The sequence below is a fragment of the Daldinia vernicosa genome (assembly GCF_022497035.1).
Source record: "Daldinia vernicosa strain CBS 139.73 unplaced genomic scaffold F5Y00scaffold_92, whole genome shotgun sequence".
NCBI classification, from domain to species: Eukaryota; Fungi; Ascomycota; class Sordariomycetes; order Xylariales; family Hypoxylaceae; genus Daldinia; species Daldinia vernicosa.
This window is the reverse complement of record NW_025954008.1, coordinates 19767-47758: the sequence shown is the minus strand read 5'-3', so window position 1 is coordinate 47758 and position 27992 is coordinate 19767. Positions and strand designations below refer to the sequence as shown.

At 46.1% G+C, this 27992-nt stretch overlaps 4 protein-coding genes across 4 annotated transcripts; 3 read left to right on the top strand and 1 right to left on the bottom strand.

Moving 5' to 3' along the window:
• Positions 1 to 3531: 3531 nt before the first annotated feature.
• F5Y00DRAFT_249845 (V0/A0 complex, 116-kDa subunit of ATPase) lies at positions 3532 to 6891 on the bottom strand. The gene is made up of 6 exons (XM_048009654.1): positions 6616 to 6891; positions 6381 to 6570; positions 6215 to 6293; positions 4117 to 6147; positions 3840 to 4060; positions 3532 to 3772 (listed from the first exon to the last, which is right to left on the bottom strand). Exons 2-6 carry the CDS (start codon positions 6507 to 6509, stop codon positions 3641 to 3643), a joined length of 2592 nt encoding a protein of 863 aa, XP_047859874.1. The 5' UTR covers positions 6510 to 6570; positions 6616 to 6891; the 3' UTR covers positions 3532 to 3640.
• On the top strand, positions 6892 to 10205 carry F5Y00DRAFT_249842 (uncharacterized protein). Its single transcript, XM_048009653.1, has 2 exons — positions 6892 to 9526; positions 9904 to 10205. Exons 1-2 carry the CDS (start codon positions 7157 to 7159, stop codon positions 10000 to 10002), a joined length of 2469 nt encoding a protein of 822 aa, XP_047859873.1. The 5' UTR covers positions 6892 to 7156; the 3' UTR covers positions 10003 to 10205.
• A 1407-nt stretch (positions 10206 to 11612) lies between these two features.
• On the top strand, positions 11613 to 15252 carry F5Y00DRAFT_267062 (glycerophosphodiester phosphodiesterase GDE1; the record flags this gene model as incomplete). The annotated part of the gene is made up of 4 exons (XM_048012023.1): positions 11613 to 11629; positions 11698 to 11816; positions 11879 to 15090; positions 15172 to 15252. 4 exons carry the CDS (start codon positions 11613 to 11615, stop codon positions 15250 to 15252), a joined length of 3429 nt encoding a protein of 1142 aa, XP_047859872.1.
• Positions 15253 to 16127: 875 nt separating this feature from the next.
• Positions 16128 to 19047, top strand: F5Y00DRAFT_220064 (peptidase family M41-domain-containing protein). The gene is made up of 2 exons (XM_048005646.1): positions 16128 to 18293; positions 18362 to 19047. The coding sequence occupies exons 1-2, from the start codon at positions 16227 to 16229 to the stop codon at positions 18839 to 18841; spliced, it is 2547 nt and encodes an 848-aa protein (XP_047859871.1). The 5' UTR covers positions 16128 to 16226; the 3' UTR covers positions 18842 to 19047.
• Positions 19048 to 27992: the final 8945 nt, after the last annotated feature.

Genomic DNA, 27992 nt, shown 5'->3' with positions numbered 1-27992 from the left:
CGATACTAACATCGCCTTCTTCGGGAAACGCCAACGGGGCCCATGATGCTGACTACAATAAAAACAAAGACTACGATTACGACCACCGTAGTTGCTCTGTTGCCGAGGATAACGTATATTATACCAACTGGGAAGAGTGTGACAGAGATGACGAGACCAATACAAAATGCCAATGCTAGGGCAGTTATTGGCGCTCGAAGATGAAGACCTACATACATAGAAGCCAGCTCGGAGCCATTATAAGAAGGCTACAACCGAGAAATCATTATACAATGCGTTCGAAACTTTGACCGTGCTGTTCGACATGAATTTAGAGCCGCGATTGAAAAGCACGAGGTCTGTTCTACTAACCTAGGTGGTTAGTATACGTGCAGAGGTTTGAATTATCTTTCCAAAGGAATATTGCGCTCAAACTCTGGAAATTGATAGAAACTGACGAGAGTAATTGATAAGATAACGCGTGCGCGCGCGCGCACATGACTTCGGAAAGCTTCACGTGCGAGTGCGGGCGTTTCGATAAAATTTTATGGTTTTAGGACCCAGTACAAGCTACAAGATGGTCCCCTGTAACTAGAAATATGCCAAACACTGGAAATGCAAAATTTACGGATAGCTCGACACGGAACGCAACAAAAGGCAATAAGATCCTGTACAATACAAGACGAACTATATAGCACAAAATCCAAATACCAAGACGGGTCTCGCTTTTATTAAGACACTAGCTCGCCTACAACCCTGAATAATTATTCTTCTCCACTACACGCGACAAGCGCATGAAAGCAATGAAAAACAAGCCTGTCAGACGTCCGCCGTCGCCCACCCCGGCCACGCGCCCGAAGGCAAGACCGTGACAAATCGGGGTTGAGATCATTACCACTCTCTATACAGCACCCCTTGCGAGGGCCGCCACCCTTGCGGGCAGAGCGAGAGTAAGGAACAAGAAGACACAAGGCCTTGGTGCTCCCGTAAAAAGAATTTTCACTCTAGGGCAACGGGGATATCATTCATCAACCAGGGTGGGATCTGTGGCTCCTGTAGGGAACACAGAGAAGGACGAATACTATAGAAATGATTCTCTGAAGTACTGTATTGGAAGACGGGTTAGTTCAATTGCTCAAGTTGCTAGTATGGGGGAGGGGTGAGACTGACTTGTCGACATGAAGAAGAAAGGAAAAAAAGTTCGAATGGATGGGAGGGTGGCCAGGTATTTATACGCATTGGGTGGGGGTTCACCGGTCGGCACAATCAGCCGTTGCCTGCAAAAGAATTTTCGTGGTGGGGCAGATCTAACGCACTTGCCGATACGTACCCACAGATGTAAGAAGCTACTATCAGATCAACCAATCAAACACCCCATAGCTGCTGCCAAGTGACTACGTACCTGAGTACCAACCACCAGAAAAAAAGTTTTCTATGCTAGAATCACCATTTTATGATATTATTGACCAATGATGGGGCTTGGTCAGGTAGAATTTTTACTAGTGCGGTTGATCTACATACACTAGTGGACTTTACTTGATCCCCTAGCTACATGTAGTGAGTCAACTCGTACCTACTAAAGCTGCCTATGTACAATGCTAAGTACTACTCTACATACAATAATTATCGTGATTGCAGAAAGAAAACTCCCATTGTCTGTATCCAATAGAAAAATTGCTCAAAATCATGGTTATTGTCTTCAATTCCTGAATCAAATTGATATCGCACAGTACGTATCTTTCAGCAAGGCTCAAAGGCAGTGATTGCCATGTCTACCTCCTAAGGTATGTACCTACGCACTGTTCAGGTGGAGTGGGGTTACTTCGATTGTCAAACCTGAATCAGCCCAATTAAAACTTGCAACAGCGTCACAGTGCGCGACCATTTTGGGAATAGCTGGGATTTTGTGCCAGGTGCGATTGCTGATTGTACCGAGTCTCACCGCCCGCCCGAGAAATATAAATAACTGGCCTCCTCCCCCCAACTTTGTAAACTTTTCTCTTCTTTTCTTCTTTAGCTCTCTTTGCCTTTTGGCTTAGATCAAGTGTAGTATCTGTTCTTTTCAGTTTAATCTCTGAAAGAGTCCTACTTGGACTCAATCGTGATTATTCTAATTTTTGTCCCGAGGGAGCGCATCCTCTGTGCTTGCGCATGACTGCTCCCACCGTGTCCCTGGTATTACACTGCCTCCAGGTGACGCGAACATTTTTCATTGCAGTTCCTTAGCTTGCCTAGGGATGTGAGGAAGAATGATGTCTGTATGGTAATATCTATTGAATGCCTCATCCATCTAATGTAACTAAATCGCAGTTTAATGTTCCACTCCTTACATGCAGTGGTCGGTCGCGTTTATAAGCAGCTATTGCGTCATTTTCACTAGGAATCAGTTAAATGGAAGAAGTGAGGCAAAATTACTGTAGCTTAAATAATATTTTGATACCTACCTACTATCGAAGTCATACAGCGACTACTATTTCATTGCTAATCTTGTCGAGCCTCCTTCGCGAATACCCAGGGGCCCAATAGCGACCGTATTCCCGACCCCTACAACCCATATGGTATCAATATATTAGCTAGAACATCGAACTTGAGATATAGCCGGCCTATTTAGTTCATCTGAACAATCGTGGTTATGGATATGGTTGGCGAGGCCTACAAGCCGCTTGAAATTTAAAGAGAGGATATGCCTACGACTTGGTGTTCCCATAGGTTAAGGCGTGTTGGAAACACCACAGCTTTCATGAGTAGCATAATCAGATAGATCCAAAATCGTTGGGGCGGGCGACTTCATGAATCAATCCATATAACACAGAGCTGAACCCGTATCATGGGAGGTAATAGAGATAAGATACCTCTCGTGTGCCCAACATCTATCTATTTCTCCTGATGATTATGTACTCAAACCAGTAAAATAGCCTCCATGGCGTTTCCCTCGTTCCTATTTGAGGTGGATTTCTTCCCCGAGCTCCCCCGAGTCGAGGACGGTAGGCAAGAGAATGCACCAAACCCGTCACTTAAATATAATCAACGTCCATGCAGTATATATACAGTTACACCGTCATATCTATCTACGTTCTCTGTCTAGCTACCCTTAACCAATATAAAGACCGAATGAATTTCACTAATTGCCAGCTATACTAACAGAATATGAGTACGCCTTTACCTCAATATTTATCCAGTCAAGATGGCCGATATCCAAGTCATCTCAGTTCGATTAGAAGCTGAATGCAAGCGGGTGATTAGGTAGGTACTCAAAAACGTACGGCGATTAACTTCGAAGACCTCAAGAGTTCCATGTAAATTTCTATGCAAGAACAAAATCCCCTGACTGGCCGACGCAATAGATAAAGTCCAGAGGAAGCCAATAGCCTCAAGTGGAAAAAGAAAATTGGAAAGAAAAAAAGAATTATCCCTATTTTCAATAAATAAACCGCATAATATATTCGAGGATAACCATCCGTTCCATGTGGAAATTCTATAGCGGGATATTTACCTGAACCACTTTTTACAGAACGGAGCATTATAATACGTTGCCAAAAACTTATACCTATGTAAAGGCTACAACAGTATCGATTGTTAATAGATCTACAGCTACGGATTCGCATAATACAAGTTTACTCATACACTCCAACCACTCTCACACTTTCGACCCCTATGCTGATTAACCTCTAAACTCAGCTAACCCGTCATCCTCCTCTAATAACGTTCTAAAAGAAAACGGAGTGAACATGTAGCCTGCGAACTCGGCGTATTTCGATTGTGCTTCAACCCATTGCAGACGGAGAGAGTGCAACTAAAGAATAAAGTTAGTTAACGTTCGATTTGTACTATGTAAAAAGCAGCCAGGGGGAGAAACTTACCATAGCGCTGCAGCCTTCCATACAAATGAGAATGGCACAAGAAAGGAAAAACCATAAATAGAAAGCAACAACGATCATAAAAACACCAAGGACACCCGTCATGGCGAGTGATGGGCCGAGGGTCATGTCCCAAAGCACGACACTTAGCTGCTGGTGAGCGAGTGACAACGCCCAAAGACGTAAGTAAGAAGCTGTGTGAGAGACACAATTCAGGCAGAATTCTATACGCATAAGTTAGTAAGTGCTTGCGACATCGATTATGGTAATTACAACTTACCAATTGTGTGGATGACCTGATGGATCATGATCTCACTGAAATCAAACTCTTCATGGCCCTCCTCGTCGTCACCGGACGCGATCATAGCGGTGCCCTCACCATCATCGGTGTCCACACTGAGGCGGCCGTTGCCATTGCCATTGCTTTGTAAGTGCCCATCGCTTTCATCCTCATCAAGCGCCGAGACTCTAGATGGTTCGCCTATGTTATGATAACCCTGGGCACGAGCGCGATTGTGCTCCCATCGCAAGTATAGGGGCTTTAGGAGTAATAGGATGGGAACCTGGATAAAGGCAAGGAGTAGCAGCGTAACTTGTACGCCCTTTTGTCCTGGATACAGTTGAATATCCAATGAGCCGGGCTGCAGGAACATGTAAATCAACATGTTCAGAAGTCCGGGAGGCTGTTCTCCGATCGCGAGCCAATCCACAGACCACTTGTAAACAATGCAAATAACGAGGTAACCGAAGATAGCTTGGAAGAAGATCATCCCGGGTAAGAAGTTACCCCAGATGTCAATTGGCTTCTTAAAGTATCTCGCATTGCAGTAGGATAGGCAGAGGGAGTATGTCATGTGTGCCCACCCAAGAATGATAGACATCTTCATCTTGTAACTGTTGCTAAACAACAAGTCATTTTCGGCACCGTGCCAAAACCAGTCGATACCGAACGGATATCGGTAATCGCCCTTGAGCTTAGCCACAAGAGGTTGGCCCTCTTGCCATCCTTCAGGAACGTCCCATTCCCAGGCACTGTCGAAGAAAGTGAAAGTCTTGGAAAACACATCGTTGTAGATGAGACCCGTGAATAAGGAGAACACAGCCATGACCAAGGCAATGTATCGACCATAGTAAATCATAGCGAAGAGTTCGAATGTGACTTTCTTCAGGGGCTTCTCCCAATATATCATAGCCAAGGCAGCAGATAACATGATAGTGGCGTGGCCGAAATCTCCAAACATGACGGCAAACAGGAAAGGGAAGGTAACGATAGCAGGTAGAGCAGGGTTGACCTCTTTGTAGGTCGCCGTACCGTATGCGTTGATGATAGTCTGGAATGCTTCTGTAAATTTATTTGTCTTTAAATAGGTCGGAGGAGTCTTGTTTGTCTTGATCTCATTGATAATGGACGGAACAGACAGGCCTGCTCGGTTGGTCACATCTTGAAGCGTAGTGCGAATGAGAGGTAAGTCATTCGTAGGACACCAGCCTTCCGCAATGAGAGTCCGTCTCTGCCCATCGAATGAGAAGAGATTGAGCGTTTGGTAGGTAGCCTTCTCCTTGGTGATCAGAATCATCCAAGCTGCAAGAGACTGAGCAATTTGGGTAAGCTCGGCTTCGAGAGTCTGCTGCGTATTGTGCAATACGTTTCGAACATCGTTAAGACGGGCATTAACCTCATGCATCTGGTCGCGACGAAGGTCTGCGTTTTCATCGACGCTATAGATATCAGCGCCCATGGATTCCGAAATTTTGCGGATCTTGGCTAGAATTTCCTTGCCATGAGCAAAGATAACGAAGACATTCTTGTTAATAGACTCGTTATTGCTCGGATCAACAAGGGGTTCGGGAATTTCGGATTGGTTCATATATAAGTTGCCGCGAAGCGTTCTCCAGAGAATGCGCTCGAAAGCAGCTACCCGGTCGCGATTTATAACACCGGCGACGAAGCCAATATTCATCCCAGAAAAGGAACGTTCAACGTCGCCACCCTGGTTGTGCTGCTCTACGTCTTGGAGTAAAGGAGCATCGTCATCCTCAGTCGAAGTTCGAATCTCCTCGACGTTTCCGTGAGCTCGGTCAAAAAAACCGCCGGCCTCGCGAAGAACCCATCGCCATTCGGTCAGCTCGACCTCGCGCTTCTTCAGTGTTTCGTAGCTGTCGTTCAGTTGGGAGATGCGCTGCTCTAAGCTTTGAGTCCGCTCGGAAAGTTCGTCGATCTCGGAAGTAGTGGGAGGAGCGAGCGTTTCGACATCAAGATCTAACTTTCGTAGAGGAATGTTCGCCTTTTCCATTTGAGAATGGAAGTAACCTGGGGGGTTGTTAGACAGGATAACGCGACTCGCGGCTCGCGACGATCGGGGCTTTTCAAGGCTTACGAAGCTGGCGCTCGACATTGTCAAGTCTTCTAATCTCTTGAGTAAAAGTTCGCTGGAATGCACTGATATCACTGTTGAGCTAGATGGCTATTAGTATTGTTCGATGCGTTCGATGCGTTCGATGCGTGCAAATTGGCACCGGGATTGGTAGGGGATAGCAGCATACATCTCGAAATTGGACCAGTCCAAGTTCTCCCAACGCGTTAACACATTCTCGGCTAATTTCATTGGATATATATAGCTGCACCATGCTCATGTCCGCAGAGCGGAACATGGACTGCTGTGAAGGAGCCATAGTGATGGACTGCGCTCCAAAGTCAGGCTGATGGCTCTTGATGGTGACGACGGAATGCGAACTGCAAGAAGGTAAGCTTTGATTAAACGTCGTAGCCTTTACGTACAGGGGCCGCGATTCTAATTTAGGAGACCGGCTGGGTTGTGGCTTGAAGTCACGAGGCGTACTTGTGGCGCATGTATTCTTTCGCTAGAACTTTGGAACTTGGGGCATATGACGTAGAAGGTATTTTATTCAATAATATCCTCAACTCTGTTAAGAATAACAGGTAGGTACCTCCTAAGTATTTCTATATTAGGTAAGGATTTAAGTTAGAGGGGAAAGGAAGTATCTTGAGATTTTTAATATTATTTTCAAGGTTTACCTATATATTTATTTTTGAAGTTACAGGTACCGTCTTATAAGATCGGATAGTGGGATTAAGTATTGTACCTAAATACCTAACCTACCCACCGTGTTGCTAGTACCATGTATTTTACTCTAATTAGGTAGCTTATTGCATATTAGTTTCTAAAGCTTTATTCACAACATCAAATCACCCCGGTATCAAATCAATTGTCGAGTTTTTTCTTGAACGCGGACAGTACCAGCCGTACCGCTACTGTCGCCAATTGAGCTCGCATGAATACAGCCGATATGCCTTAGGTATGCATTGGTTGTTATCGAGGGCTGTCCAGGCGCAGTCTTCGTGTCGCTGTCGACTCTGCCTTCACTCTGGGCGTTCGATTGCACGGCATTCCACGAACGTAGCCTCAAGGCGGAAAGTAACGGTTGCTGATATCTTCACTGCCTGTTATACGACTATACTTGGCACTGCGACTGTTATAGACACCCGGAGGAAGGAATTGAGGAAGAAGGAACTCGACGAGAAACTAGAGAAGGCCAGAGCCGCATTGGGCAGCTTGGGTGTTCAAGACTTGTCCAGCCAACATAGTGGACGGGTCGACAATCCCAATTCCGGCGATGGGTCTAGAAGAAAGGAACAAGCTGCTGCCAACAGTCTACTGCGGGAGTTAGGAGTTCTATGCGAAATTACTCGTCGTCCAGTATCACGCCCATCGTGGATGCAAACACAGTTAGAATGGGCACAAGTTGAAGCCGCCATCGTCGCGGAGGAGCAAGACCCTGAAGGTGTACTCAGAGAACCAAAATCCGCTCAGCAACTCCAAAGGACCACGAGGACAGTCGTAGAGTTGGTAAATCAACTCATACACCAAAGTCGGACTTATAAGAGCACCCGGAGCCAAGACGTAGATGCCAAGGAGCAGGAAAATAACGTAGACGATGCCGTTTACGAGGAACTGAAGGATATATTACAGACTTTCCACTATCCAAGTTATAACCAACCTAACGAGGACCCTAGTGATGCCGCGAGGACTCGGTCTCTCCTTGGGGAATCCATACGGCGTATATTTAATAATGCCACAAATTCTAAGGATATTGTAGCCAAGATATGTTATAATCTCTTAACAGCTGGTGTGCCTCCTAGTATCCACACTTATAATACGTTAATTGCAGGCTTCAACCGGATTCAACGTCCTGATCTCGCGCAGACAGTTGTCGATTCCTACATCTACAGAACAACCTGGCCTGCCACCGAGCAGACCGCCGTATGTCTGCTTAATCACTACCAGGGGATAAATCGGGAAGATGGTATACGAGATATCATCCAACGAATGAGGGGTGTTAGAGGGGATGGTCTACATTTTCGAATTATCGACAAGAAAGCTATCTATACGCGAGAGTGGTTAGCATGGGCTATAGAGAACTGCGCCTCGCGCAAGTATGCCTATGTGGAACGAATGCGGCGAACGGATGCTGTATTCACTAGTATTATAAAAGGCTGGTTATACTGTGGAGAACTCGGCAACGCTGGCGCGGCTTTTGTGACATGCGTGCGTTACGGAGGTTCGGTCACCATTCAAACGCTCCAGGAACTCTTCACAGCATGTCTATCGACAGTCGATTACACCGCAGCACGGCGATTAGTGGCGGGGTTGGCTAAGAATATAGGCAGCTTTGCGACTTGGATCGATTGTACTATTCGTCAAGAATCAGTAAACACGTCGCGTCAACTTATCACGAGCCTCTTAAATCTAGTTGACATCTGTCGGCTTCCGTTTAATTTCACGCCTGTCTCTGAATCCTACGACCAGGCATTGCAGGAGCTTAGATCTTTAATCAGCCTTACCCGATTCGAAATAGAGATAGAAGAGACGGCGGATTTATGCGTGGCCACATTCGAGGAATTAACTTCGAGTGGATCATTGGTAACCCGGATTGATAAAGTTCTTGCCATGCTCGACTCAGCTCAGCAAAGCAGGCAAAAGGCTGCAAGGTCGCTCGCTCATTTCGGCAGGCTGGCAGAACTCCTTTCTATTGAAAGGAGGTGCCGCGACTTAGAGACAAGAATCAAGGCCACGGCAGCTTTAACGACGGCTACCATTCTCAAAATCAAGACGGGATATGAGCTTGACCCATCCGGAATTCTTGTTTCGAAACAAGAATCTCCGATTTGGTACCAGCGAGAGTATTTCTTTTGGTACCAGCGGCTTCGCTACGACTCCCTCGTCAATGCCCTTCAAAATATTCAAATCAACTCGGGTCCGATGACACAAGATGATATAAGGTCACAACTCCTTCGATGCTTACCTGACCCTGTTCTGTCGAAAAGGTTAGGGGATTCTGGCCATCCAGAGAACCTGGGTATAAGAGCACTGACGAGCTTTTATGTATCAGGCATGACACATACCAACGGGCACCAAGATGTCTTTTGTAGCAAGCCTATAAGCCAGCTCGAGCAAGAACTTGCTGACATTGAAAACACGATCAGAGCTATACTATTCGCTCACCTCAGTGGTGATACTCAGAGGAAGCTTAGGTTCCAGTATCCAAACTTCTACAAAATGCCTTTCAAGAAACTTTACAAGTACCAATTGCGGAGAAGCATCTTCAAGACGATCTCTACCATAGGTGGGCAGCAGTCCGGCACTATCAAACCACACAAACAAATAAAGCTAGCAACTAGAGTCAGTGAGGGGCCCTTAGGGATACCGAGAGATATACATCGAGGCATTGAAGAAGGGTTACGCGATGCTGACACTGCTCTCCCCTTGTCCGCGTTAGGATGAGGGGTGAGGGTGAGATAGGCCCTGCGGAGCGGAGGGGGCGGGGGTTAACTGGATCATGGGGAAGCTTGGCACAGAATCAAGGGAATCTTATGCCAAACCTCTATGCCCATCCCCTTGTATATATAACAGGTATACCTGCCTGGATCTGGATAATTTAGTCGTGGGCTGATTTTATGCTCGCTCAGTTGCGGCATATTGTACCTATAAACGGTTCCAGTCCCGGTCCCGGTCCCGATACCGGATGTTAAATAAAAGCAACTAACCATTCGAGGTCTGTTTTTGTTTCGATTTCAGTACATACGTGTCTTCCTATCGTGCAGTATACGTATCTGCTATCTATCAGAACCGATTGGAACAGGTGACGTGCTTAAGTGCGTAAATAAGGTGTGTAGGTCTGAGGGATTATCATCCGAAAGATAGGTACCTAGGTAGGTGCCAACACCGAAATATGGAATGCGTGCATAAACATCTCATCGAATACCCGTAAGTGTGTATATGGCTGTCCTACATGATAAGTTGAAAAGTGGCACGGTAGCATTTACGTTGCCCGGCGGATTATTATTTGGGTTTATATTAGGTATATGCGTAGCTGTATGTGTAGGGTTGAGATTATGTAATTTATACCTCTATGGTAGATGCCTGCGTCATGATGGCAAAAAAAAAAAAAAAAAAAAAAAAAAGTATGGAGTTAGATCGATTCAAAAACACACTAGTGTCCCATACGTACCGAAGGTTTATGTATGGCGGAGCCTCTGTACCACACTACATTGGTACGTTAGGATGTAGGTATTCTCCCGTGAAGGCGCCGTTTACAAGTATTTTTAAGTATAAGCGTGAGCGATCAATGTGAGCATATACTTGATAGGTACGGTACCTGAATAGCACTAGTATAGGTAGGTATCGATCAGTCCGTGCCTATTTATGTACATATAAAACTAGTGGGTGTCCTCGTAAGTCATTCCGGTTAACCAATCAAACATCTACATCTACATCACGTCTCTCCACGGCAAGGATCTACTGGCCCCTTGAGATTCCACAAGTCTACGAGCCAACAAGAACCTTCAATTATTCAACTTCACCGCCCGGAAATGGTAGAAAAAGCGGAGTATTGATGGTTTGATGGGTTGATCTAAAGCTTACTGCGTCGCTAGAGACAGGACGAATGCACGACGAAGCTGTTTAGTTGGTCGATTGTAGATGACAGATTCAAAGGGTTTAAGGGTCCGGCTGTATTCTCTTCTTCCCCCCTACCTCTTATCACTGTACATGTATGGTTCACTTCTCACATGTCCTTCCAAGCTTCTCCCCAGACTCTACCATAAATAGGTACAGGTACTGCATTGCATACACATCAACGCCGGGACGCTTTGCGGTGTCAAAAGCTTATTAACACTGATCCTTAGGCGTTTTACCTTCCCTTCCCCTCCCTACATAAGGTCCGGTGCTTGACTTAGATCTTTGTTTCTATTGTTTGTATGTTCGCCACTCCCCCTACACGAGAGAAGTTGTCACTCTCGATTGTCAACATTGAAGCTTGGTAAACGTCAATGGCTCTGAATACCTACCTTCGACAGCAAGAGATTCAGTCGACAGGCTATTCATAATAACTACCGAGCCACGTAACATCGTTCGTCCGATTTTGAGTAACCCGAGCGACCGTTGCTATCTGAATAACTTAAAATCATATTGTATATCAGCTACTATCCTTCCTGCAGCTGTTATTCATAATCTGTCTAACAACAGAATCCTGGGTCGATGTAAGTCAGACACTTCTTTGGAGCATTGACCATAATAGGATGATGCCCAGCTAATTGATTAGATACCTTGCTTGACATCAGTCGCACCACCAAGTTAATCATAATCTTTTTGGCTACTTGGCCAGGGCCTACTTCTATTTAACTCGCTTCCCCATACCGGATTAACCCATCTTCTTCATTGTACGCCATCTACCGACTAGGAAAAGACAGGCAAGATGAAGTTCGGAAGAAAGTACGGTTCACCAACATATCTGAGAATATCCCGTAATTATACGTCCAAGAGCTAACACTTTTTTATAGTTTATCTCGTAACCAAGTCCCCGAGTGGGCATCTTCGTACATCGATTACAAAGGTCTAAAGAAGTTGATCAAGGCAGCTGCGAATGCTGCGAATGCGGGAGAGGATGTTGATCTAGCAGGTGGGCTAATTTCTCGACGCTACGTCGAAACCCGTTGCACCCCCCTAACTTGATACCCACAGAGTTTTTCTTCGCTCTGGACCGTAACCTCGAAGATGTCGATTCCTTTTACAACAAGAAGTTTGCCGAGGCCCATCGCCGTATCAAGTTACTCGAGGATAGATATGGCAGAAACCCGGAAGTCGTCGCGGAATTAGACGAACACGAGAGCGAAGAGCTTATGGGAGCTCTGCTTGAGCTTCGAAACCAGCTACGCAACCTACAATGGTTTGGCGAAATCAATCGCAGAGGTTTCGTAAAGATCACGAAGAAGCTGGATAAGAAAGTACCGAACACGACTACTCAGCAACGATACATTACGACCAAGGTCGACCCTAAACCTTTCGCTAAGGATACCACTGTTGTACGGCTGATCAACGAAATTAACAAGTGGCTCTCCGCGTTTGGAGATGCGCAGAATTTCGACGATGCCAAGTCGGATAAGTCTATGCGCTCAGTGCGTTCGCTTGGGAGAGTGACTGCAAAAGTCATGTTAAACGTCTCGCAGCCTATTCTAGACCAGCTTGATGCTGCAATTCGTAAAGATGACGTTGCAACACTACAGAGTAGCTTAGCAAGCGAGAAGTTGGTGACACCCGAACAGGCCTCGCAAGAGATGCTGCTCAACCTTCTGCAGCGTTCTATTTCCGCTCGGTCAAGAGCCTGCATCACACATCTCCTAGGGCAAATCAAGACGTTAGACGAACCGGGAGACATAAATGAGCGCAATTGTGTTCACCGTCTAGTCATCCACATTGGACGGAGTAAGTCGTCACAAGTTGGCGATCTGGAGCCCAATGCAGTCTCGCTTCCAATAAAGTCTCACTTTAATAGCCACTATGTTGCGCCATCCCAAACTAACGGTTCGGCGGCGACACGGCCGGTAAATGGAAACGGCTCTGGGACGCAGCTATTGAGCAAGGAAGATGAAACAGTACAACTCCTGTGCTATCTTCTTGACTCCCTTCAAGGAGAGCAGCGCCGCGCGTTGACAGCCAGGGACACGCTAGGCCGCATGCCTCTCCATTATGCGGCGCAATTCGGCATTGTTGTCCTCTGCCAGGTCGTCATGGCGAAGATGCAAGAGTGGGGACAATTCAATGTCGAAGATGGAATCGACGCTCCCAAGTGGCAGGATAAAGAAGGCAATGCGCCACTTCATCTTGCAGTCATCGGTGGTCACCCATTGACCACGAAGTGTCTTTTGCAGGGAGAGAACTGGCAGGGTCCGACTCATAAAGAAGGAGTTGGTAGGAAATCTGTGTCCAAATCCAGCGCCGTGTTGGCATTGGCTACGAAATCGAATTTCGTATACATTGTACGGATGCTCGTGGAGGCCGGTATAGATATCAACTGGCAAGACGAGACAGGAGAGACTGCGTTGCATATTGCTGCTAGATTTGGACATGTCGAGTGCGTTAAGATCCTGCTTGAGGGCTCGCCCGAACAAAAAGTCAACTTGGAATTACCGGAGAAATCATTCGCATGGACTCCTCTACACATATCAGCTGTAGATGGACATCTTCCCGTGGCACAGCTACTAGTAGAAGCTGGGGCAGATGTTGGGAAGATGGATTCTTTCGGATGGACCGCTAAAGAACACGCCGCTTTGCGAGGACATCTGAATATAGCGAAGCTACTCGCAGAGTATGAAGTCAGCTTACCATCTGCGAATGGGGTGGAGGATACTCAACCGCCGCCTTCGGGTTCGTCTTCACCTCCAGAAACGTCATCTCTCGAAGACCGAAGGTCAGACGGAAGCACCCGGATCACAGAGCCAATTAAATCTTTTGGTCACCGTTACCTAAAAGATAACAGTCTTGTGATGGTGAGCCTAGGCTCCATGGATATGCGAAGGGATATTGAAGCAGTCAAACTCGATCGCGTTCCTTTGACGGCAGCACACACTAATCAGCTTGACACGGCCCTATCCGTTGTGGTTTCAGCCCAGGGGGCACAGGGGGAACCAACTATCATTGATCTGCCAGTACATGACAACATATCCACTGAGCCGATCTTGTTTACCACCTCAGATGCCTCAAGCGTTAGATTACTCTTCGACATCGTGCCCACCTACTCCGGCAATGAGAAAAACAAGATTGGCCGTGCGGTAGCGTTGCTATCATCTGTCCGTCAGTCGCTTGGGACGAAACGAATGAACCTGCAGGGCGATGTATGTGTACCAATCCTGGGCGCAAATCTGGACGTTATTGGTGCTGTTAACTTTAACTTCCTCATCATTACGCCATTCTCGCATCCAAACATGGAAATCAACTCTCATCAGACGTACTGGAAGAAGTTGTCCTCCACTATGGTCTTCGGTCACCGTGGTCTTGGCAAGAATTTCCTCGAAAACAAATCGCTCCAGTTGGGCGAGAACACGGTTTCGTCATTCATCGCTGCGGCCAACTTGGGAGCTCACTATGTTGAATTCGACGTCCAGCTCACCAAAGATCACGTACCTGTCATCTATCACGATTTCTTGGTGAGCGAGACAGGCATTGATGCGCCGGTTCATACATTGACCTTGGAGCAATTTCTCCATATCAATAATGAGTCTCAGCCAAGATCTGGAAATGAATCCCCTGACAAAACGAGGGTTGATACCAATGGCAATGGTGTAAAAGAGCCTGGACCTAGGCAAAGATCTCTCTCCGTGGACCTGGCTAAAAGTGTGAAGAGCAGTCTTGATGAGCGTATGAAATACACACTCAACTTTAAAAAGAAAGGCTATAAGGCAAACACCCGAGGAAACTTCGTTCAGGCGCCGTTTGCCACACTTGAGGAGCTCTTCAAGAAAATACCTGAAAACGTCGGGTTCAATATTGAGATGAAGTACCCTATGCTACTCGAGAGCGAGAAAGAGGATATGGACACGTACGCGATTGAGCTCAATTCATTCTGCGACACTGTCTTGAATAAGGTGTACGACTTGACCAAGAATCGTCATATCATCTTCAGCAGTTTCAACCCCGACATCTGCCTCTGCCTCAGCTTTAAGCAACCGAGTATTCCGATTTTGTTTTTAACGGATGCGGGGAGTGAAGAGGTTAGCGACATCAGAGCCAGCAGTCTTCAGGAGGCTATCCGATTCGCGAGCCGCTGGAACCTGCTGGGGATTGTGAGTAACGCGGAGCCGTTCGTGAACAGTCCCCGGCTGGTCAAGGTGGTGAAGCAGACTGGGTTGATCTGCGTCAGCTATGGAGTTCAGAACAATGATCCTACTTTAGTCCAGGTAAGTCACCTTATATCAAATTTCCTATACCTCATGCGTGAACAAACGAGTTAAGAGGCTAATGATTATTTCACTATATAGCGCCAAGTTAAGGAAGGTATCGACGCGGTGATCGTGGATAATGTCCTTGCGATCCGTCGGGGACTGACGAAGGATGACTGAGGATTATGTAGAGGAAGAGGAGGGGGGAGAGGAAGGGGGAGAGGAAGGGGGAGAGGAAGGGGGAGAGGAAGGGGGAGAGGAAGGGGGAGAGGAAAAGGGAGAGGGAGAGGGAAAGCTAGACTCATTAGACTTGATAAGAATGAGTATCTAAGAGAGATAGATTAGATTTATTAACCTATCTTAGGTAATTTAGCGATGATTTACTTGTATGTCGTTTGCTAGAATATCAATAGAATTTGCGGTGCATTGAGTACCTTATTTACGGATTATAAGTGAATGATATAATAATGAGTGGTGTATCCATTAATATCGTCGAAGCTAATTGTTAGTATACCTACATGTATGGGGCGATGTTGATTTTAACGTATCCACGTGGGCGTGGGTGATCCAACTGTGACGACATCCGAAGACGTTAGATACCTAAGGTAAGAGCCTGCGGTAGATAATTACACAGGTAGGTAGTGATAGTGATAGCGATGGCGATAGCCTTCTACCCACAACTGAGCAAAATTGTTGAACTAAGATATGCACTTAAGCACATCCGGTTCTAAACTTTCGCCGAAGACCGGCCGATTGGCAGATTGGTAAGGACAGCACCCAACCTGCCGGTGATCATATCACCAACGCAAACCAAACCTGCAAGAGATTCGCCGCAATTTTCCTTAAGTTTCTAATTCTAGTGACCACCACCAAGGCTTCGCAATTCCCGTTCGAGGAGAATGCGGCCTCCTTCCCAGTCACCAATCAGAAGCTGATCGCTCTTCTCTTTCTTTAGATTCATTTCTATCATCTACATTAGGTGAATTTACGCTGAGAATTGGTCTTTCTATTTCTATTTCTACTTATTCTTAGCCTCGCCGCCACTCTTTGCGCATATTACGTCTATCATTCGAATCCTTCAATGCAAGAAACGAGAAACTATAAGATAGCCAACCAACACTGACTGACCAAGCGCATACTTGAGCCGAGTCGCCATGGCGTTTCAAACGTCAGCTCTGCCGAGCATCGCGGCGGCGACGACGGAAATATGGCCATCAATATGGAACACGTTGATGGTATCATTCCGAGCGCCGGTGCCGGTGCCGGTGCCGCCGCCTCTGAATCCGAAATTACCTCGAACACTAAAAGTCGAATCAAATCCTCAACAGGCGCATGCCCAGCCTAAGCCTTCTCCGGTTATTTCAAAGTTTGAGCTTCCCGAGTTTCTTCGAGATGCCCAACACGATGCCCGTCTCATGCCTACCGCCTCAGTAAAGAATATTCCTGCTCCTTTCGATGTCCGCTCCTCGATTTCGACTATGCAGCGTGCCGCACTCATTGCGGCGAACCCGGTGGTGCATCGTCTATACCCACAATATCTATCGGTCCGCTCTATGTCAACGTCCACTGCTCCACGTATATTCCCGAACCAGTTAACCAAGATGAATCTGCCCCAGCGACGATCTTTTCAGACCGGTGGCCTGTCTAGGAATTTGCTTGCCCATATGGAAGAATCTGCCAATAGGAACCCAACTAGTGCTACCGCTCAAAACGCATTCTACCAGGCCCTCTTGAAAGCTAACATGCCCGCTATCATCATTGAAAGATATCAGTCTGGACGCTTTGCAACGAACGCTGCTGCAACTGAAGCATACTATAAGGCCTTGAATATGTTAACTCCGAATGGTGGCCAGGGAATTCAAGATGAGGATATCAACCAAACTGTTAAGAATCTACCCGGAGACCTAACCCCCACGCAAATCCAAGCTGTCACCCAGGCTCTGGCTGCTCGATCTCGCGGCAGCAACCTAGCAGTCTCTAAAGGCGGCCAGGCGACGGGTGGTAAGGATGGCCCGCTTCACGTTGTCGTCGATGAAACCCTTGGTGGCAGTGTCTTTCGCTGGGTTAAATTTCTTCTCTGGTTCTGTCTCTTCACCTATCTCAGTCTAGTCGTCGTCACTATGCTTATCGATGCCTTGAGCGTTTTCAAACGACCTGGCGGCAGAGTCGATAGTGAGGTCAAAGCGGAACTTCAGAAGACTCGATTTTCAGATGTGCACGGTGCCGACGAAGCTAAGGAGGAATTGCAGGAGATGGTCGACTTTCTGCGCAACCCCGACAAGTTCTCCCAACTAGGCGGTAAACTCCCTAAAGGTATTCTGCTAGTAGGCCCTCCTGGTACCGGAAAAACGCTTCTCGCAAGGGCAGTCGCTGGTGAGGCCGGTGTCCCGTTCTTCTACATGTCCGGTAGCGAATTCGATGAGGTTTATGTTGGCGTTGGTGCGAAGAGAGTCCGAGATCTCTTTGCCGCTGCCAAATCCAAGTCACCTGCTATAGTCTTCATCGACGAACTTGACGCTATAGGAGGTCGTCGAAATGCGCGCGATGCAGCATACGTGAAGCAGACTCTGAACCAACTTCTTACTGAGCTTGATGGATTCGATCAGACCAGCGGTGTTATTATCATCGGTGCAACTAATTTCCCAGAGTTACTCGACAAGGCCCTTACGCGACCAGGTCGCTTTGATCGTCACGTCGTTGTTGATCTGCCTGATGTCCGTGGCCGTCTTGCAATCCTCAAGTACCACTCCCAGAAAATCAAGGCTGCCAAGGATGTCGATCTCCAAGCCATCGCCTTAGGTACTTCCGGACTTTCCGGCGCCGAGCTCGAAAATATCGTCAATCAAGCCGCTGTTCACGCGAGCAAGGCGAAGGCGGACGCGGTCAGGAAAGAAGATTTCGATTGGGCCAAGGACAGAGTTATCATGGGTGCCGAGCGAAGGACAATGGTTATAAGCGCCGAAGAGAAGGAGATGACAGCTTATCACGAGGCTGGCCACGCGCTTGTTAACCTATTGACCAAGGGTTCTGGCTCAAGCTTGTACAAGGTTACCGTCCTGCCTCGCGCTCACTCACTAGGCCACACAGCCGCTCTACCAGAAATGGACAAATATTCCTACACTATAAGCAATTATCTAGCTCGGATCGACATGTGTCTAGGAGGTAAACTTGCCGAAGAGCTTGTCTATGGAGTTAACCAAGTTACTAGTGGCGCGTCATCGGTAAGAATGCACCCTGCGCTTACTTGTTCGTATTTGAGTATGAATTTGTACTAACAATATCCATTTAGGATCTTCAAGCAGCAACCTCTGTTGCTTTCGATATGGTTGCAAGCTTGGGCATGTCTTCCAAGCTCGGAAATATGGAGTACAGGAGCCGATACGAGTCCCTAAGCAGCGAAACCAGAGCCCAGGTCGAGTCTGAAGTCCAACGCACACTGAACGAAGCTTATGAGCGAGCTCGGAAACTCCTAATGGATCATCGCAAGGAGCTTGATCTCCTGGCCAAGGCGCTAGTCGAGTACGAGACGCTGAGCAAAGAGGAAGTTGAGAAAGTTATCCGTGGTGAAGGGTTACCTAACCGTATAGCCGTTCCGAAAGGCCCCATGACTATCCCGACATCTGCCAAGCCTCCAGCCCTAGGCGAAATAGCACCCCCTGTTCCGGGAGAGGATGACGGCCCACCCCCGCCGCCGGTTCCGCCAGCACCGGGCGGACTCACCCCGAAAAGCCTCCCTCAGGACGATTCAAACGAAAAACGGGATAGCTAATCCTGCGACTATTAGTAGCTGATATATATTATTATATTTCGATGCTCAACTTCGGTCGAGGATGAGATAGGGAAGCCGGCGGCTAGCTATCACTAGGCCTAGTGGCGAGTGTGCCGAGTTTAGGATTGTGTTAGGTGGCATTGCCATGTAAGCACTATCTGTGCACAGCGCGGTTGATATGACAAGCGCAGAGGAAGCGAGAAGGAAGGGGGACACCACTTGAAGCGTTTGCTATAGCCTATAGCCTACTCAAGTAAGATGATTAAGGTCCGCAGAGGCGGTCGGGTGTCTGTATCAGCACGTCCTATAGGGTATAACTACTGCACTATTGCCTACCGTTATTGTGAACAATCAAAGGGGGCAGTTAACAGTTAGGTCTACCTTTTTCTTGCGTATGTGTATTATGTTGCCCTATGAAAATAGAATAAGATTATATATGTAAACAAGTGTAGCAGATGAGGAAGAAAGCTCCGTTCTTATTGCTTTCTTGGAGAGAAAAACATTGTAGGAAATTCTCACCTTCCATTGAAGGAAGGCTGTGTGCATTAAAAAAATTAAAATAAAAAATAAAACGTACAACACCGGGGATTCGCTGGTCGTCACCGACCCAACTACTAATCCGGCAGTATCCGGCTTGTCTAGGGGAGAGCGGACGGGATCCCGAATTTTCCAGATCTTATGGTCGTACGTGATGTGCTGCTGTGTTGCTGGGGTTTATATTGTTTCCTTGGTTGTCCTACGCATATCTGTAAGTCGGACCATCTTTATTCGGAACTCTTCACAGTTGGTACAGCTGTGGAAAGCAGGGGGATCTAGTATCACAGGATTGTTTATCAAAGGAAGCTTATCGTTAGTCAGCTACCTCGTGACGGTATATGAACATCGAAACTGGCTCTCTCTGCTGCGGGAGCAATGTCTTGCGCGTAATGAAGGTTTATCATACTAAGAGCAGCTTTACCTAGGTAGGTAGTATTCTAATCGGGGTACCGAGAAGGATGTTGCTTAGATAGTAGGCACTAGCTACGAGTGACTTTTGGACCGACGTGGAAATTATGTTCAGTCAGTGATATTTTAGTTAGTAATGGGCGGCTACCTATTAGAAGGCATAAGGTATAAATTTCGAACTATGTAAACTGAGCACTATAATGGTGGTCTTGTTTAAGGTGACTCTGAAGTAAGGGCCAACCTATACTTATGAATGTAGTACTTGAATACTATGGAGATCAATATGTATATGAGACTTAGGTACTTCAAAATAAGACCACAAAGATGTAACACTAGCAACACAAAGAATTGTCAAGTTAAAAGTTCTAATGGGGTACTCTTCGTAGCCGGTACGAAGCGAACACCCAACGAAGACACTAAAGGAGAAAGAACCAAATAAGAGGCTCATGTTTAAAGTAATATATAGGAATGGCTTCACGTCACAGGTAGATTTAGTAAATATATTGTGTCTATGAAGTTTATCGATTTGGTGGATATTGACATTCGTTTCCATCCTTTACAAGCGTATTGTAGTTATAATATGTCTTCTCCGCACGATATACAGCATGTTAGTGAAAATGAGCTCATGTTTGAGATAGTTAGCTGCCACTATGGTTGGGTACCTAGGTAAAATATCTTAATATCTTAATAATGGGATACTTTTACAGAAGTCTCAATAAGTAGGTTCACAGTTAAGCTTTACTATAGGGCTTTTAACTGTGATTAGAATTCTATGGTTGGGTAGTTGTACCAATAATTCGTCGATGGGTACTAGTAGGGAGACAGAAGGGCATGTATATCTTTGATCAGAAGACTAGAAGAGCAGAAAAGGGAACATCTATGGGAATTCATTATAATATTTGTCAAGGATACAAACGGGTTCTACGTGATTTAAAGTAATATATATATATATATCCTACAGAATATATAAACGTCATGGGTGCCATTATCATGGACCGAGAATGTAGTCAGCTTGATCTGCTTCCCACAGAACGGCAAGGAGGCATCTTCTAGGTGAGCTACCTAGGAACTGGTTCAGCCTCCCCATCCCTCACCTGACAGGATAAACTACCTAGGTAGATAACCAATCCAACTAAATCGTCCGTATCTAGTAGTCACCAACAACCTTTATTGTTGTGTAGAGAAACCAAGTCGAAATATGGTACAAAGAAGAGCTGGCCACTCGTCTATAGGCAACATAGCTAATTTCTTCAGTGTACACTTCTCTACGATACCGACCATATTTTCGTATGATTAAACGGATGATCGATCAACAATTAAAAGTCCCATACGCGTCCTTGCGGCAAAACTCATACCAGTAACTAATCTGATTCAGTCACATCCCGTCCGCATACACGTCGCGAGTAAGTAGGTAGGTGAACACCGCCGTCAGGGGATAGGGGTAACTAATATATAGACTCGACATAGCAAGATTAGCTAAGGACCAGGTGTAAGTGCGAGAGAGAAAAAGTGTGAGTGACTCCTAAGTTCACCGCGTCTTCATTTTTTTGAGGCTTCCCTGGATGATTTACTAGGTTCGTCGGTGGCGTAGGGGAATGGAAATGACAATATTCAGCCCTTACATAAGTTCCACTTATCCCCTTTTCCTCCGTCGACCTTAATAGGAACTTCCATACCAAAAAGGTACCCCTGGTCAGTTAGTTGACTACCCAAAGCAGTCATCGTCTTACCTATTCCGAACGCCCCTCTTGGCGGAGATTCTACACTACGAAGTATTCCTGGGCAATATGTAAGCGATATCAAACCATTCCAGGAGCCTTCTTGGGTCGCTTATACGGCTATGATTTCTCAACGTGGACGTCCAAGGATGCTGGGCGTACGGTCAGTGCGAAATTTGATACCTGGCTATCACAAGGTCGTTCCCAATCAGTGTATGAAAACCTAAAGGCAGCTTAGCGGTCAAAATGGACAGTGGTATTCCCGGCGGTGGACCACGTCTGACGATGATGATTTATCTAACCGTACATAAAAACATAAAAATTGTGATATATAACATTAAAGGGTTGGACCCAGTGAAATACCGTTGCCCTATGCAACACTCTTGAATTTACTATGTAGCGGTGTGTCTACTGAGGCTTCTAGAGTATTACCTACATTACCTACCATACCACATCGTTACTAGGCTATTTTCTTCCTTGTAAAGGCCCACTCGACCTAGGATTGCGCATAATAGAGGCAATTTCTACTGGCATCTAGTGTTATTTACGTTGAAGGCCTTGAAAGACCTTGACGAAATAGGGCGGCTCAAAGGCCCTCGACTATCCACTTATTCAATGAGACCTACCATGTTAGATTAGTCTGTACCATACTTTGGGTGTCTGATGTTCGGTCCAATCCGTGCCATCTGCCACCGCGTATCCCGAGTCCTTGGACGTGGTATGTCGTATGTCGTCAACTGTCTTAGCCGTAAATACAAGGGCACCTTGTAACGTCGGCTCCGAGTTTCCACGTTTTAGATACGACGGCCCCAGTACCGCACTCCCGGGTTGAATAAGGGGGACGCCCAGAAAATTACCCAGACGAGCACCAGTCCCTTACATTTCCGCCACCCACCTAGCCACAAGAAAGAATCGAGAAAGAACTAGAAAGAAAAACGAAGCAGTCTTACTCTATGTCGATAAATGCCGTTAACAGTGGATGTATATACGAGTATACCTGTCTTTCCGACCCTAACACGCCTTGTTGTTGTATTACAACTACATACCTACCTAGATAAGTACCTTGTAAGAGTATTAGATATGAAAAATAACGAACAACCTGCTTTTTAATATGCCTAACATTTCTCTACAGAATGGCACGCCAAGAGGCTGGAGGACCCAAGCATAATGTGTTACTTTTCCCTCGATAAACGTTTGTGCTAGGGTATGACACTTAAGGTCAACAAAGGTTTATACTAGTGAATAGTTTATCTTGACGCCCATCGATATAGGGATATTCTGAGTTATGTTCTATATTACTACTTGGGTGTCGGTTGTATGTTAACAATATCCGCATGTACAGGTACCTAGGTAGGTATCCTCTTTGTGCCTTAAACACGCTCAAATGTATGTTCATCTAAAGGATGCTACACGTGGTGAGTCCGTAAAGCTAATATATTATATAGCGATAGGATACCCTGTTACAGCAGGAGGGGAGTTGCCGGTATTGAAAACCATACCGACTCACAACAATAAGATGAGAATATCTGGCATCACTGTGGAATCATCATTATTTGCCTCCTCACTACTCGCAACCACTTCAAGTCGAGAAGGAATGTCATGTTTACATGTGATATCCCCTGCATACTTTCAAGCCCGATGTGCGGACTAGAGGTATCTGTCATAATGTGGCTTGCCCACGGCATCTGGGAGGTAACACGACGTTTCGGTACTCGGTCTTCCCGTGGGGCTTTATGTGCTGCTGTCGGATCGGTCACGGATTATGGTACGATAATTCAAGCAAGTGCGTCACCGGTGGCTTTGCCTTACATTCGACAAAGTCGTGTGAATGGAGAATAGAATGTGATATCGGGCCCGAGAGATAAGGCGGTTCGTTGACGGTATAGCGGTCGCCGACGATCCCGAAAGCATCCTAACCTGAACGGCGAATAGGGTCCCCGATGATACGATTTTGTTAGTAACCTGTGCTTGGTCACCGGTTGAGTTTTCGAGTAATAAAGCCGGTGAGGATTATGACTAGATCAACTGGTTATCGGGGAGCGTCAGTACTTTACTTACATGTTAATATTCTATGCCATCGAGACGGAAGAGCCGGCTAGGTCCTCGCCTCGAAAGGATATGGATATCGCATTGTGGTGTCACCACAACCCCCGACTATTTTATGACCATGCCTTATAACGTACATTGGCATCTTCAGGTGGAATTTCAGGCGAAGTTATTATGGGCAAGCTGCTCCGGGCTACTTCGTACGCTCGCTCTTTGAGGTCTGACTGGGTAACACTAGGGATTTATCGAAGGGTATTAGGCGTCTCTGGCGTTGGGGTTCGGGATAGCAAGTCTGCCTCTTCCTCATAAGTACATTGGGTACTTTCGTGATCTACCTGTTGGGTTTTTACAATGTCAGCTGGCGTAGTCAATGGACGATTCGGGAGATGGCTTTGCCAATATTTAAACCACTCATAGCACCGATGTTGACAGATCTCCGAACGGTCCCCTTTGATAGGGGCTCAAAGCAAGGAGTAATTCATAAACGGACCTCGTAGCTTCTTAGGTTTTGGGCAGGAGACACGATTGTACCAGCTACGATTTAATTCTCCCTTGCGTTGGAACGTAGGTACCTAACCATACACGTATTACGCGGTTCATTCACGTAAATTGAACAAGAGGGAGACATTTTGGCAACTTAAACACTTGGGACTCTACCTAGAAGCACTAAATCTTGAGGGATGATAAAAGTTTTGATCGTCTTACTCTTACGTCCGAGCACATCCGTCTGCCCCAGCCCCTACGCCAATTCGGTGGCTGGTATATGTTAGTAAAGCCATGATAGAATACGTATAGAATTCGAGATCTATCAGGAATCCCCTCCCAAAAAGCCCGTCGTCATCAACAGTAAAACGGTATTGACTTTCTAGTGGGTAGCTAGATTTGTTTCATAGGTCTACCCGCCACCGCCCAGAGATGTCTGTTCGCGGGAACCCCTGGATGTTGACTTACATATCCGGACGTGACCTGCAGAATTTAAATCTCAACGGCTCGAAAGGGCGGTGTGGGTTTAGGGTTTAATCGAAATTCGCTATCCTCCTTGCTGAGCGGCGCCATACGTATGCACAGAGAGAAGGCAAAAAGCTAGAGTCCGCTAGACATTTTGCAACAGGTTGGCGAACAGACGTTTAAACAAGCCGATCGTCAAGAACTCGCGCGTGTGCATCTGCACCAAGGTGACAACGGCGCCTACGACAGCGGCAGTGAATCTGCAGCCTGTTTCGTATTGCCGCGTAGCAACTCTTATCATTCGTTTTATGTTGCGTTGAACTTGGGTCTAACTTTGAACTCCAGGTCTATCGCGCAAGTCCTCTCGTCATTGTCACTGGACTAAACTCCTTCTGATCGCGCAATGCAGCCCGGATGTTTCTTGTCACATTTGTACATCTGATTTTGGACTCCCCCCCCCCGAGGTTGGGTAGAGAGTGGGGAGAAAAGAAAGTCTTAAAAGAGTGATACGATATATCATTTTCCCCTGACTACATACGTTCGGACCTGCATAATGCAATCCAACGTCGGGTCTTCACCGGGGCCCCATGTGCTTTTTCTCTCATCATTTCTACGTAGTGTGCCATGCCAGTCATGGAAAGGTGAGCGAAGCCGGTCCGCTTCTTCCATATTCTATTTCCTTAATAGAAATAGTTACCTGTGTTGGGTACTGTAGTGTATTATATTCTGAGCTGACAATCGTAATTCATTAGCAAAGCTTTCCCTATAACATGATAATAAACCGTTGCAATTGAAATGAAATATTTCAATTGAAATTAAACAGAAAGTCATATTACGCGTCTTGAATTCCCCTTTCTATTATCGGTAGTCGGCAGTAGGAAAATTGCTGCAAGTATGTGAACTTGGTGATCCGCTTGTGACCATGAGGTGCTTCCAATTATTTGCACGAAAGCGGTGCCCCGTCCTAGTTTGAAATGAATTAGCATGTGCAGGACCATGCGATGGCATTTCTCCGAATGCACTGTAGTGGAGAGAAAATCTCGACTCTTGTGATGCCTAGCAAGATTTTTTACCGTTTCGCGACGAAAGGGGTAGATGGGATGGAAAATTGTTTCGGCGGAAGGTGACAGAAAAGGGATAGGGGATTCACCTTGCAGTAGTACGCTATTTGCCGCGCAAGTGCGGGAGTATATGGGTATTGATGGGTTGTCATCTTCCATGTCGTCTCCTTTCACTAGAAAAAAAAAAGAAAGAAAAAGAGAAACCCTCCGATTAGTTGGTCTGCATGTAAGTGCATCACCTACCTAGGTAGGTAGGTATACACTATAGCTCCTGAAGAATGGCGAAGAGTGAAGGATCGAGTTGCGTCACAAGGCTTGTAACCAACAATATTACGGGAAGGGCGGTACACAAGTCTGTTGAAAACGTAACCAGCGGGGGGAAGAAGTTATTACGAGGATTGCTATACTCCGTAAAAGAGAGACTAATCCTAAGTTAGGTTGGTGGTCTTCAAAAATGGTGAAAGATTTCCGAGGGGCTGGACAGGCTTAAAATCTCACTCTACATAGAAAGTCTAGGATAGACGAACTTGGAAAGGCTTCAAGGAAAAGGAGTCAAGGGGGTTTCCCGGCCGCCGTCTCGGAACCTCTCCCCGGAAAAAAAGGTGTCCCCCACTCTTTTGCAGAAATATGCATCATCCCCCTACGGCAAAGGATGCATCCAGAAACATACTTCTATCTTGTTACGTACATTTGAGACGTGTAATATTTTCTTGTCTATCTGAAACTTTTCCCTTTTCCTGTCTATTTTTTTCTTTTCATTTTTATTATTTATTTGATTTTCACTTATATTAATAGCTCTAGGTTACGACCGATAATATATTAATCAATGATTAATAAAATTTAAAGATAGTAATATATACAGGGTTACCCTAGGTAATTGCAGTAGTAGTAGCTTGACGCACAACGGGCGCTTACGACATATAAACTCCTCTTATCATCGGTTTTATCGTACATAACGTATGGGATGGGTTAGAGATGTACGGAATACGTGATCGCCGAGATAGCGGGTCGGCTCATAGTACATACGGATCTGTGAGTATCCAGCTGCACACTTAGACGCCGTCCCGTGATTGATCTTTCATGCGTCTCTGCATGAACTTGCCATCTCAGTGGGCTTTTTTCTTAAGCTAGGCATGCAATAGAATCGTAAAGAGCCACCGGAGCTGAGATAATCGTTACTCATCAGAATATAAATTAGTCTGGTATGGTCTGGACCGTCTCGTCGGCCTCGCTCACCTTGTGCCCAACCCGATATTATGGGGTGAGAACCCACATAAGAACCGTATTTGGGCTAGATCGACTGATGAATCTGCTACTAACACCATGGGGACTGTCGTAACCCCTCTTCGAAAGGGCTTTACAGCGACATTGTCAAGTTAAACTGCTGCATCTATTCATTGTAAGGCTCATGGTAAGGCGCGCTTGCATATGCATTTCTCCGGCCGGCAACGGAACTAGCGACGGCACAACGGATGTTAGCCGCGACGATACAAAGTTCGTGCATACATTAGGTAGGTAGTTATTGTATTGTATTAGTAAGTCTTTGGCTATTTCTGTACATATTGGTGATAGCGTAACATCTACTAGTAGTCGGGTGCTACATCGCGTTACAGAACCCTCCAGGAAACGCCCGGCAAAGAAAGTTGGGGTCGGCGGATCGTTGCAAGACAGACGTTGGAGACTCGCTTAGATCGCTATTCGGAAGTTGTCTTTGCGGTACTTGGATCTACAGAGTGTAATTCGGCGGGTTGAGTCGTAAATACACGGTTCCCGGGGTATGGAATGGGTAAATGTCAGGGATAATCCGAAATAACCGAAATCTTCGGAATTCTTTTTTCTTGGTTTAGGAATGTTTTAGATATCTTAAGGGTGGAAAATTGTTTCAACCAAATTCGAACATAAGCGGTTTAACTGATGAACATCATCCTCCCATCCTAACCACATATAAACCATATGCAGCAGTATATACCTTGTTACGTTAGGTAGTCTTTTATCTAAATGGCGAAATTACGTATCTACTGTATTTGCATATTATGTATACCTTGTGTATGAGCCTTGTTATATATGAGCCCTGTCCATATAATCGCTATCCCGGTAAATTGCATCCGCTCCAATGTTACATCGTGAAATGGATAGACATGAAGCAGACTAAACTTCTATAGGCGAAACTAGCTATGTTCAAGGTACGTATGTAGATTCAGGACTTTGAATATCTGGCGCTACGCTGGCCGATTTTACGATATTGGAGAGGAAGAAAATTATTTCATTCTATAGGCGGGAACTGAAATCGAACGGGGATGATGACAATGGTAATGTCCGTGGCATTTTAAGATTTCAGCTGCGAAAACGACATTGCGGGCGAACACGTGGATCGATGGATCTGCTGCAAGGGCAAAACACGCCGCAAACTCCGATCCCGGTCTATAAGTCGTC